This window comes from Chinchilla lanigera, unplaced genomic scaffold (genome assembly GCF_000276665.1).
Source record: "Chinchilla lanigera isolate Chin_1 unplaced genomic scaffold, ChiLan1.0 scaffold00018, whole genome shotgun sequence".
In the NCBI taxonomy this organism is placed as follows: domain Eukaryota; kingdom Metazoa; phylum Chordata; class Mammalia; order Rodentia; family Chinchillidae; genus Chinchilla; species Chinchilla lanigera.
In genome coordinates, this window is record NW_004955419.1 from 12,651,655 (window position 1) to 12,663,814 (window position 12,160).

At 44.1% G+C, this 12,160-nt stretch overlaps 1 protein-coding gene across 2 annotated transcripts in view; it reads left to right on the forward strand.

Moving 5' to 3' along the window:
- Tnc (tenascin C) overlaps positions 1-11,243 on the forward strand; it is a gene marked incomplete in the record, with an annotated part of 93,278 nt that extends 82,035 nt beyond the window's left edge. For both annotated transcript variants that reach the window (XM_013513252.1, XM_013513253.1), the window contains 6 exon segments: positions 1,365-1,497; positions 3,097-3,248; positions 4,018-4,114; positions 5,013-5,174; positions 8,265-8,428; positions 10,530-11,243. In XM_013513252.1, the coding sequence (XP_013368706.1) occupies positions 1,365-1,497; positions 3,097-3,248; positions 4,018-4,114; positions 5,013-5,174; positions 8,265-8,428; positions 10,530-10,640 (819 nt within the window).
- Positions 11,244-12,160: the final 917 nt, after the last annotated feature.

Genomic DNA, 12,160 nt, shown 5'->3' on the forward strand with positions numbered 1-12,160 from the left:
CTTTCTAAGCTATCCTAGTTGCCTAGAAGACAACTTCGCATAGCAGCCTAGAAAGCTGATAGGTAATTGTATCCCCAAGTACTGCAGTGAGCCCAGCTTTGTACATAATAATCGATCTTTCCCCAGGGACAAGACCTGAGATGAGCATAAAGGTCGCTGGTGTTAAATGGGAACTCATCCTGGTTTACTTTTCTTGCATGTTCCATCCCCAGCTTTAGACTTCTCACTTAAGAAAATCAACGTAGTAAAGAAGAATCCCATGTAAGGAATTAGGAGACCAAGATACAAGATCATCCTCTGCCACCAACAAATTGTGGAATGGGAGTGAGTCTCTTAGTCAGGATAACACATGTACTTCCCAGTTCCAGGATGCAGGAACCTTCCAGGGGCCTTCACACTGACTCCCATTACTGCCTAGACCCGGTCAGCCATGCTTGTGTGTAACAGAGAGCCCGTGCTGTTTGGTTGAATTCCAATCTCAGACACCAAGGTCATCGGCTAATAAGAATTGGAAGCCAGGGGGAGGATTTGAAAACAAAGAGGATGTCCTGAAAACTGAAATTGATCCCTACTTCCAGACAGCAGTCCAGGGACAAGCCACATAGTTAGAGTGGGTCTCCTGTCTGTCTCTACTAGATAGATCTGTTCTGGAAAAGTCACACCGGGTCAGCTCAAACCTTCCCCATGCTCCACCAATTGAGGTCTTGGAATAATCTCCTGATTCAAGAGGTTCTCAACCTGACTTTGCATCAGAATCATCTGGAAAGCTTCTTAAATACACACCTGGCCAGGCCCCTACTTCTCTGCATGATGGTTCTGTTACCCTGGGCTGGGGCCTAAGCATCGTGGTGTTTTAAAGATTCCCAAGAAGCCTGTGATAAAGAGCCATACTTAGCAACCACTGACCTGACTGGTCACAAAGTCTTCTGCCCTTTGTGCAATTCATCTTGCTATCAACTTAATTTTTTTCTTTTTAAGGCAGAGCTGAGTTTATGTCATCACCTGTACAAAAAACTTTCAGACCTTCCCATTCCTCGTGATAATAAGCTTGCAGTTCTATGGCTTAATATTTAAGGCCCTTTATAGTCCAATCTTTTCCTACCTTACCTTTGCTCCTCCATCTGAAGCCAAGTGCACTTAGAGTATTGCTTCTTTACATTATTTTCACATACTTTGCCTATTCTGGCCCCAGGACCTTTGCTTAGGATACATTCTCCCTATCTCTGATAGTTCAGTCATGCACATAGAGCCTGGTTCAGAGTGAGTGCTCTGTGGCTTCTCACTGGATGAACAGATAAATGCACCATCTCCATACTCAAGAATATCCCTGGTTAAACTGCTGTCTTTTTTTCTTTTGTTCTTAGGAAGTTATCATGGGTCCCGACACCACCTCCTACAGCCTGACAGACCTGAGCCCATCCACCCACTACACAGCCAGGATCCAGGCACTGAGTGGACCCCTGCGGAGCAAGCTGATCCAGACTGTCTTCACCACAAGTAAGGAGGTCCAGGGAGCAGCAGAGACTTGAGGCCTAACTTCATGAAATTGAATCAACCCTCTACTTCCTCTTTGACTTCTATATTGTATTTTCTAAATAAGTTTCTGAAAAGTATCAGTTCCCTGCTACTCTTTGGAATGCTGAGGACTGTGGATGCAGGAGGATACAGGCATCCTGGTGACAGGAAAGGAAGACCAGGGCAAGGGGGCCCCCATCTGGATTCAGACCCCATCTCTGTAACTGACTGAGCAAAGTTCTATTAGCCTCAGTTTCTTCACCTGTACAATAGGACTAACAAGCATCCTTTGCTCACAAGAACCTAGTGAGGGCTAAGAGGTGTTGTATTTGAACTCCTAGGAGTGTGTGATCCTTATATTGTCAGGCTCAGTATGTACGCAACGTCTCTTCCCTTCTCCTTCAGCACATCAGTGTTCACAAAATCATTGCATGTTCAGAATAACAAGAGTCCCTGCTACCAAACTGGCACAGTGAACGATTATTATGCCTAATTTCATAGTGGGGAAATGGAGGTTTCCAGAGACTAAATGACCTGTTCGAGGCTACCTCAAATCAGAGCTGGGCTTGGGTGTTGCAGGGCCTGGGAGCCTCCTCTGCTCCCATCACTGGGCATCTTCTGCAATGGTTGTTCTGCTGCATCTGTAAGAAGCTGCATCTATTCATGAGTAGGGGCAGCATGGTCTTTGCAGCTGCCTCCTGCCCTTCATACTTTCCTCAACAATCATTCTAACATGTCTGCCAAAGAGGGTGCTTCCTTTCCTCCAGATCTTAGGGAACATGAACTACAAGTGTACCCTAAAGATGCTTTCAGACTAGGGTTGTGAAATAAACAAGAAAACAGCTCATGTAGGTAAAGTACAGTGAGGAGGTGTTGTCAGGTGAGAAAGAAGAATTGCTGTGACTACCAGTTCTCTGATACCTGTTGAGTATGGCCCCTAAATTGTCCATTTTTATAAAGTTTTTAATTTTCATGTCATTTAATTACACTTGAAAATTCCTCAGGGATTCTTGCTTTAGCCAAGATTCCCAGGCCCAGAACAGTCAAATGGCAGCTCCAGTGTCATACAGTAAGCAAGTGGCAGGCTCGCGACCTGGGTCCTTGTCTTGGAATTCCCTGAAGAGCCTGAGATGGGTCCATGCTTCAGTTTGAGATGTATGTATCTGGGGAGCTCAGAGCTCCAAAGTTTATCACAGGCTGAGAGCAGCCTATGCCCCAGGAGAATGCTCTGCTCCACAGAAAGCCACCCATGGAGTACCAGAAGCTCAGCCAGCACAGCCAGGACCTAGATGTCCCTGACAGTTCACCTTCCCAGCAGCTCTAATTGCCTCCCACCAAGATAGCTCGCAGTGTCTATCAGTATGAGGGACTGAGCGGGTCCTTCATGCCGTGACTTCCAGGCCACACAGCATCCCTGCAAAGTGGGTTTCATCCTTATCTTGTCTGGGAGGCAGTAGAGACTCAGAGAGGTCACTTTGCTTGCCCCATAGGCATCAAGCCAATAAACAACTGAACTGCAATCTGAAAGCACCTACTCTGGTCCTCCAGCTCTGAGAGTCACTATTTCCCCTTTCCCTGCAGTTGGGCTCCTGTACCCCTTCCCCAGGGACTGCTCCCAAGCAATGCTGAATGGAGACACCACCTCTGGCCTCTATACCATTTATCTGAACAACGATAAGGCCCAGGCTCTGGAAGTCTTCTGTGACATGACCTCTGACGGCGGTGGCTGGATCGTGAGTATCATGATGGATCCCAGAGCTCTCACACGTGGAGAGTGAGCATGCCAGGGAAGGAGTGGACATGTCCTCCTCCCTGTGCATGCTGACCCTGACATGCCTGAGACTTTGCAAGACAGTGCCTGTCATACAGAGGGACTTAGGAATGACCTCTTTAAACAAAGAAATGGAAAGAAGCTGTGGATTGAAAACTAACATGAGAAATAGTTTTCTTCATGTGAATCTCATCTGATCTCTCCCCCAAACAACTCTGTACAAATGGCAGTGATCATCAAACCCATTCATTATTAGCAGTGGCTAAGCTTTTACTCTCTACCAGGCACTTTCTAAGAGTTTAACAGGAATTATCTGAAGCCCATTACCAATTGTGCTGGGTAGTAATAAACTTATTTTTAGAGAGACTTTAGGTTCAAAGCAAAATAAACAGGAAAGTAGAGTTCCCATGTGTCCCATCCATACAACGTCCCTCATTATCAGTATCCTACACCAATGTGATGTATTTGTTAAAACTAGAGAACCTACACTGACACATCCTACACTGACATTATCACCCAAAGCTGGGTAATGTTTTTAGTCCTCACTTCTCAGATGAGAACGCCATGCGTGGTTCAGGGTCAGAAAAGGGAGGCGACCTGCCCAAAGTCACATGGAAAGTAAGTGATGGACCAAGCAAGGCTGGGTGCTCTTTCCCTGGTCTGATGTTTCTTCCTCTCGGAAACAAATCCTTTCTTTCCCTCAAGCTCAAGTGCATTGCTTATGTTTGTAGGTGTTCCTGAGACGCAAAAATGGCCGTGAGGATTTCTATCGAAACTGGAAAGCCTATGCTGCTGGATTCGGGGACCGCAGGGAAGAATTCTGGCTTGGTAATGAGCCCCTGCATGCTTGTGTCTGAAATGCCCATTTCTGCCTGCTTTGCCATTTGTTCTAACCACAGTGACCCGAAGGGAGAGGAATGGGTTACAAGGAGAGGAGCTTGCTGCTACAAGCACTAGTGATACGCCAGACTATCTACATCCCAAAACATGACACTATTTAAAAGCTTTAGGTCACTGAAAATAAAAACTTGAGGCCCAACAGCCAGCCTTATGAGTTTACCCAGCCTTCGGTCAGTCACTAAAACAATCACAGAATTGTACTCACCAGTATTACTGACTCCTCTTGTGCTCCAGTTACTGAGATGGGTCCCTTATACCCTAACCTCTAACCCTCTGACCACCCCTGCAAACTGCAAACTTCCCCTCAGGCACACAAGGGAGCAGGTCCTTAGAGAGGTTGAGTGGCTTGCCCATGGTGATCTACCTAATGAGCCATTGAGCTACAATTTAAAACCTCCAAAATCATTGCTAACCACACCATCATCCATCCATCCATCCATGCCACTCACACTTTCTAACACCTTACCTGCACAGAGTGTTGTTCCATGCACCATTGCCTGGGCCTGATAATATCCATCTCAGTACCGCCTATTGCCTTGCATATATAAGGATTTTCAGAATGTAAAGGGTGCCTTCGCCTTTATTGTCTCTGATTTGCACAATGTGATAGAAGACTAGAAGGGCAATGATGGTCACCTCATTTTGCCTGAGGTTCTGAAACATCATGTATTTTGCCTGGTGTTGTACCAGTGGAACACATTTCCGGCATGTCTTGGTGACACATCCTCTTTCGAGTGTACCCAGTTGATGCTTTCACTGGGTGGACTAGAACACGATGGTCTCAGTCATTTGTGCTTCCTTTGCAACCATTGCCTATCATCTACAGGGCTGGATAACCTAAGCAAAATCACTGCCCAAGGGCAATACGAGCTCCGTGTGGACTTGCAAGACCATGGAGAGACAGCCTACGCTGTTTACGACAGGTTCAGTGTGGGAGACGCCAAGACTCGGTACAAGTTGAATGTGGAAGGGTACAGCGGGACAGCAGGTATGGGACAGCCACACCGGAAGCCTGAAAACCTCCTTAGTGTTTTCAGCTAATTTCTCCTTTGTTTCCTCCCTCCCACCTTCCCTCCCTCCCTTCTTCCCTCCCTTCCTTCCATTCTTCCTTCTTTCCTTCCTTCCTCCATTTACTGAATCAGCCAACACTTGACTATGCACTAAGTAAAATACTAATCCAGAAGAACTATACTTGAAAAAAAGTTAGGTGAATATTTTGGTCACTGAAACATGGAGTAGGTTGAGAATTGGGCAATCAGGATTGATTTATAATTCCTCATTCAAAAGGTACAAGGGGAAATAAAAAAAATTTAGTGAATGTTGAAAAGGTTTTTAAACTTATTACAGTAAAATACATGTTGCCAAGAAGGATGGGATAAATATGTTCAAAATGAGAGGGAGTATGTAATATTTTGAGGGAACTTAGTAGCAATGTGTCTTTCACAGCAATAAATGTTTAATTGAAACATTCATGGTATTTTTGATCATCCCACATATGTCTTTCTCACCCATCTTTATCTATCAGCTGTAGACTGATAGAAAAATGCTTACTCAAAGCTCTCAATCCTTATCTAACCCAGAGCTTTGGTACTATGGGTAGAAGACCCCCTGCAGACACTGCTAATTTGCAGATGCTGACGCAGGAAGTCCAAGTGGAACTGAGAACGCCTTTCTTAGAAGCTCCCTGGTGATATCAATGGCATCGGTGTTGCTGGACTGGCATTGGTCTATGGACTGCAGGTTGAATAACAAACAATCTACTCCATCACATAACTGCTAACATGTCTTCTAAAATATCCTTGCTACATGGTCATCTAGCCTCTGCCTGCCTGCCCACATGACTAGAAACTCACTACACTACCTTTTGAGTGACCTTTTCATTCCATGTGTGAGTCATAATCCTAGTTCTAGTTTTGAAAATTTCTTTGACTTGATATGGCCTTTGTATGGTTTTCTGGCTGCACATTAGAGGAGAAATAAACAAGGAAACAGTATACATTAAGGTCTGCAAGGTAGTATTGTCTTTTGTAAGCATATTACTTGTATTATCACCATTTAGTCCTCACAAAAATCTTTCAAGAAGATGTGGTTATAAATATGAGGAAACAGGCTCAAAAGACTTCTCCAAGCTGAAACAGTAGCTAGAAGGGGAGGTGAGTAGCTGCAGAGAAATGTAGCCAGTGGTTTTCTTTCTCTTTTTTTTAAAGAGCATAGTAAATGAGAAACAAACAAACAAACAAATAGAACAGTAGCAGCATACCAGTATCACAAACATAAACAAATCAAAGCAAGAACATTCCAAGTGATACAGAGTCTCCACACAAAATAATACAAATCAACAGTGGTTGTTATATTACATATCACTATCCTCAACTACACTGCTCAGATTACCAGATGTAAGAATGAAAGATTGCTCAAACCATTATAGGGAATAAGAAAATAATTCTTTGATAACACGCTAGAGCTAATACAGATTTCACTAGACAAGATGGTAGGAGTTCACCAGTGTAATTCCATTGCATATTGTTACCTGCAAATCAGTTGCTCAGACCGCCAGACACAAGTATGTACAATCAATCAGAATATAAAAATTGTGAGCATTAACTGTTCATTTCAATACACCATCAGACATCAATATTAAGACAGAAACACTAAATTTATTGGAAAGGAAAGTTAGTTTTCCTGTTCTCTGGAAGGGATCAGGCTGAGAGAACACATCACTCCATGCAAGCCACTTTGGGTGGCTTCTTTTATGCTTATGAAAATAGAAAAGACAGATGCTATGGCACATTTCCAGTCCTCTGAGACTTGAGAGAAAACACCCAAAATGGAGAAATTCTGCAGATAAAGGGATGCCAAGAGCTCAAGTCAGTCTAAGGAGGCACAAAGCTCTTTCAAGATGGCAGCTTGGCAGTAACGAAGTGGAATAGCCAGGGGTGAAACTTGTTTTAGTTCTTACATGCCTGAAAGAATTCTGACATCTTATTACCTGACAATAAATACCACTGGTTGTGATGGCTTCAGGCAAGAAAGATATTGTTACATGGCAAAAAAAAAACCCACCTCATATCTACCAAGCAGCAAGAATGTGGCCTCTGTACTTCTCTGCGTTTCCAATGAGAAGATGCACCGTATTTCCCTGTAGTGCGACAACCTTTGTAAGGCTGTATTTTCCCCCGCTTTGGTAGCAATCAGGTCTCTACAGAAGAGCATCCTGTTACATTCACACCTACCTGCCATCCTCGTGCTCTGGGTAACATCATCAGTTAGAAAACCGCATGAACCGCTCGGACAGCTTGCTCCAAATATCAGCATAGAATGTTCAGGCTCTTGAAATTTTTGTACACAGCTAAAACAAATGCCACCAAATTGCTTCCAAATTTCAACGTATTAAATTGCAAGCTACATTCCCCAATAAACTTTTATGAAATGGGCTTCTTGTACAAGAGTCAGAGAACTCCAGTCAAATAAACATTTTGAAAAATAACTGTAAGACACGGGCTCTTTGACAACATCTACTATCTAAAGGGCTTAACTTGCTCTTCATGTGGAACAAGCACACATCATTGTTAACTGCAAGTGTCTCATCTTACTCTCTGAGCTCTTTTTTTGTGAAAGGAATGCAGAAAAATTATAAATGTAATAATCGTAAATACCTACCTGCATACTGCTCTGCCCACTTAGAGCACACCTTCATCTCCACTGTCACACAACACTGTGATGTAGAGGGAATCGGCGTGTTGGCTCCATCTCCCAGATGAGAACACAGAGGGTGAGCAAGAGGCTTGATTCATACAAGGTCACAGCTAGAGAGTGAGATGGGGCTTGAAGCTGGACCCTCCACTGTCACCTACAGCATTTTTCCTACCTATTACTCTGCTGCTGTCGGAAATGAGCTTTGGGGATGCACTCATGTCCCAGCAGTCCCACTTTCAATCGTGACTCTGAGTCTGGAGTTCAAGGCCAACTCACCCCAGGACCACACAGTGGTTACCTCTGGCTCTGCCCTTCACAAGCCAGAAGGAAACTCCGGCTGAGATTCCAGGTCCTTATTTCTCTCTCCCTCTCTTTCTCTCAGGGGACTCCATGGCCTACCACAATGGCAGATCTTTCTCCACCTATGACAAGGACACAGACTCAGCCATCACCAACTGTGCCCTGTCCTACAAAGGAGCTTTCTGGTACAAGAACTGTCACCGTGTCAACCTGATGGGGAGATATGGCGACAACAACCACAGTCAGGTGAGTTGGCTGTGAGGACCTAGAGCAGGCACAGCTCGGGATGCTGGATTGGGTGAGGGGAAGGCATCACAGCTCCTCGTACTGGTGGACACTGGAGGCGCAACCGCAGAGATGTGACCATCAGGTTTTTCTCCAGCACAGCAAGAAATCATGATGAAAGTACAGATGAGCTAAAATAGAAAGAGTTCATGTTAACCCTTGAAGATCCCAAGTAGAACCCTTGGTCAGGGGGATTGTAGGCTTAGAGAGCTTTCTTCAGACACAATCTCTGTGTAAACCTCAAAAGTAAAGCAGATGAAAATGGAAGTCATTTAGACAAAGCAGGGTCAGCACCCCAGAGCCTTGGGCATACCTTGGGATGAAGTCACACCCCTTAAATCCCATTATTTTATGATGGGAGCAAGGGCCAGAGAAAGGTAATTTTCCTGAGGTCATGAATGAAGTTGGAATCAGACACAAACCTCCCCACTTGCAGGCGCCAGTGTTTTTCCTGCACCACTTGCAACTCGAGCACCATCTTTGCAATTACAGAAGTAGGTTTTTGAGATTCCCTTTAGGAACAGGGAAGCAAAAAAACCCAATCATCTCCCTTACAGTGGGCCCTGCCTGCACCACTGTGGGCATGGAAAGTGAGAGTTGCCAAGTGGGGCCAGCACACTAGTCAGACCCAGCTCCTGCCCTGGCCCTGATCAGGAGCTCATCCTCATCCGAGAGAGGAGAGACAGGTGTTCTCACAGAGCCACCCCACACTGACCCCTGGACCTCAAAGATTCTTATCAGACCTTCTCACTGGAATCCCAGGGTCTTTGGAAAAATGCACTGGCCCAAGGCACACATCACAACCCTAGGGATTCATATTTGATGACCCTGGGAGCACTATAGCATCTTCACTTTTGGCTTATTGTGCTTCTGTTGTCATTGACTTCGGGCAAATTTTTTCTTGCTAGGCCCCACAGGGGATTCCTGCCATGCAGTACAGCTGGGAATTGGCCCACTCCATTGTCAGCAATTCTGATACCTGGATTAGACCTAGATTAACTACTAGCAAATGATCCCTGTGACCTTAAATGTACCTCTCACCTTCACAAAGTGTTTCAAAGATCTCTTCCCTTCTCAATCTCATGCATATATCGGCTTTACCTGTGAGGGCACCAGGGCCTGGCCTTTCAGGCTGTGTTACCAAGGAAGCCACTGAAGGAGACCTAGGAACTCATCTCCTCGGTTCTTTCCATCTTATTACACTGCCTCAGTAGCATTTCCATCCTGAGCCCTACTCTATCCCCTTTATTGTCCTGTCCCCTAACACTGGTGTAATGTGATGATTTTCCTGAAAACAAATCAAGCAAAACAAGAGGCTTCATGTCAAAAATGAAACCCCCACTAAAGAGCTACTCATGGAACCAGGAAGCCTGTCGTCTTTTCTTGTAAAAAAAATGCCTTGGCCAAAATTTCAAACATCTCTGTCCTTCTGTGAGATTAAAGAAATAATATTTACCAAGCCCCCTACAAAATGCCCAGTACTGTGATGCATCTCTACTCATTCAGTCTTCATAGCCTTTTTCAAGGTTGAGATTATTGCACGGTAAGACAGAAGGGAAATGACAGTGAACTTAAGGCCCAAAACAGTTTGATAACTTGTTCAAGATCATTTATCTCTCAAATAAAAGCACTAATATTCACCCTCATCTGTCACATTGCAAAGCTTGTGTTCCAGCTCTGATTTTTCTGCTAATCCATACCAACATGCATACCTTGCACTTAGCTACTCATTTCTGTAGCCTTCCATCAAGACCAGAACTTCTGTAGAAACTAGTCCTAAGAAAGCCACACTTATCTGCCACCATTTTGTTTCAAGATGGCGGCCCAGAGCTCAATGCAAACTCAGGTGACTCCTGTCGTGGTAAGACATTGAGTCAGATGCAGCTAGCCCCTTTGAATGTTCCACAGCAGAGCCCAACTCACAGGTGAGAGGGAGCTGCTGTGTTACACCACATGAGCAAGTTGAAACAAAGCTCTTTTTGTTTGAACAACTTAACAGTGAGGATCAACACACACCTTGCTTAATGGAAGCCAAAACTCGGGGGTATTTTCTTTGTTGCAGGGAGTTAACTGGTTCCACTGGAAGGGCCACGAATACTCGATCCAGTTTGCAGAGATGAAGCTAAGACCCAGCAACTTCAGAAATCTAGAAAGTAGACGCAAACGGGCATAAACTCCAGGGACAACTGGGTGAGAGAAGAGGAGGGCCCAGGGAAAGAAAAGGATTTTACCAAAGCATCAATATACCCAGTCCAACCATCTGGCAACACCTGGGCATTGGGCAAGAGTCAAGGCTGACCCCAGGCCATGAGGCCACTGCATCACCCACTCTGCGGTCACTTCCTTCACACCAAAGACAGCAGGCTGCAGCAGGCTTCTGTTTTGTTGTTTGACTCAGAAAAATCCTTCCAGTGACAACAACACAATGGTTTTTACTTCTCTTGGGTGGCTCTGGGGATGGGAGAGGGGAAGACAGTGGTAGTTTGTTTTAGAACCAGCTGTATTTTAAACAAAGCTATATAATTAATTGTCATTATTTTTGTTAGTAAAGATAAAATGTGTGTCATTGGAATTTGACCCCCCTTTTTTTACATTTTCTACAACCCAAGTCAGAAAAGCAATGCTGTTTTCCTTTCAAGGAGATGATTAATATTATTAATATAATAATGATGATGATGATGAGGACTAAGGATTTTTAAAGAGTTGTTCCTTTCCCAAAAACATCTGGACAGTACCTGACTGTATTTTTTTTTAATAAAACCACAAGTACTTTTGAGTTTGGCTGTTATTTTGTTTTTTCTTATCTGGTCTGAATTCTACTAAAGCCAATGTATTTGAATAAAAGGAGGGATATAGGAAGGAAAGGTAAAGAAAGACAGACAAAGGCTAAGAGGAAAGAACGTGCTGTTTTGAACACAGTTGAACAAAAAATGGAAAAACTACCAACTTAACATTTAGCTTCTTGCTCAACCTTTCCATTTCCACAACTAATTGTTTACAAATTAAACGCTTTCTGGTGCAACCTATAAATCCTATAATGTAGAGGAGGTGGGAATTATTATTACACAAAGTTAAAATCCCCAAAGCCAGAGACTCTGACTTCCACCATTCCCAAGGTCTCTAACCTCCCCCTGTCTCAGTTTCCTCTTCTATAAAGTGAGGACACTCAGACTTCTTCTTTCATACCATTTATGTGAGGAGTAAATTATGTCCTCCATACAAAACCTTAACCTGATGTATGACATACATGAAATGCCAATAAGTGTTAGCTATCTGTAACATCACCTTAAAAGGGATAGATTAGTGTCTTAATTACTTTTTCTTGTTCTGAGACAAAAATATCCAACACCCAAAGTCAGCTGAGGAAAGTTTTATTGTACCTTGCAGTTTGTAGAGATTTCAGTCCATAATCAGCTGGCTCCAAGGCAGGGCGGGGTAGCAGAGGGGCATCTCAGAGAAGAAATAGTTCATGGTAGGCAGAAGGCTGAGAAGCAATGAAGAGGCAAACAGCCAGTGAAGTAGCAAGCTAGAAAGTGTAACCCCCTTTCTGTCCCTTATATTCCTTCTATTCAGGCTACATGCCCTTAAGGTGGGTAGCACTCACACCCAAGGTGGGCCTTTCTATTGTGCACACTTAGAACTATACCAAGCCAATCAATGAACTAATTTACTGAACACACACCCTTGATCTCA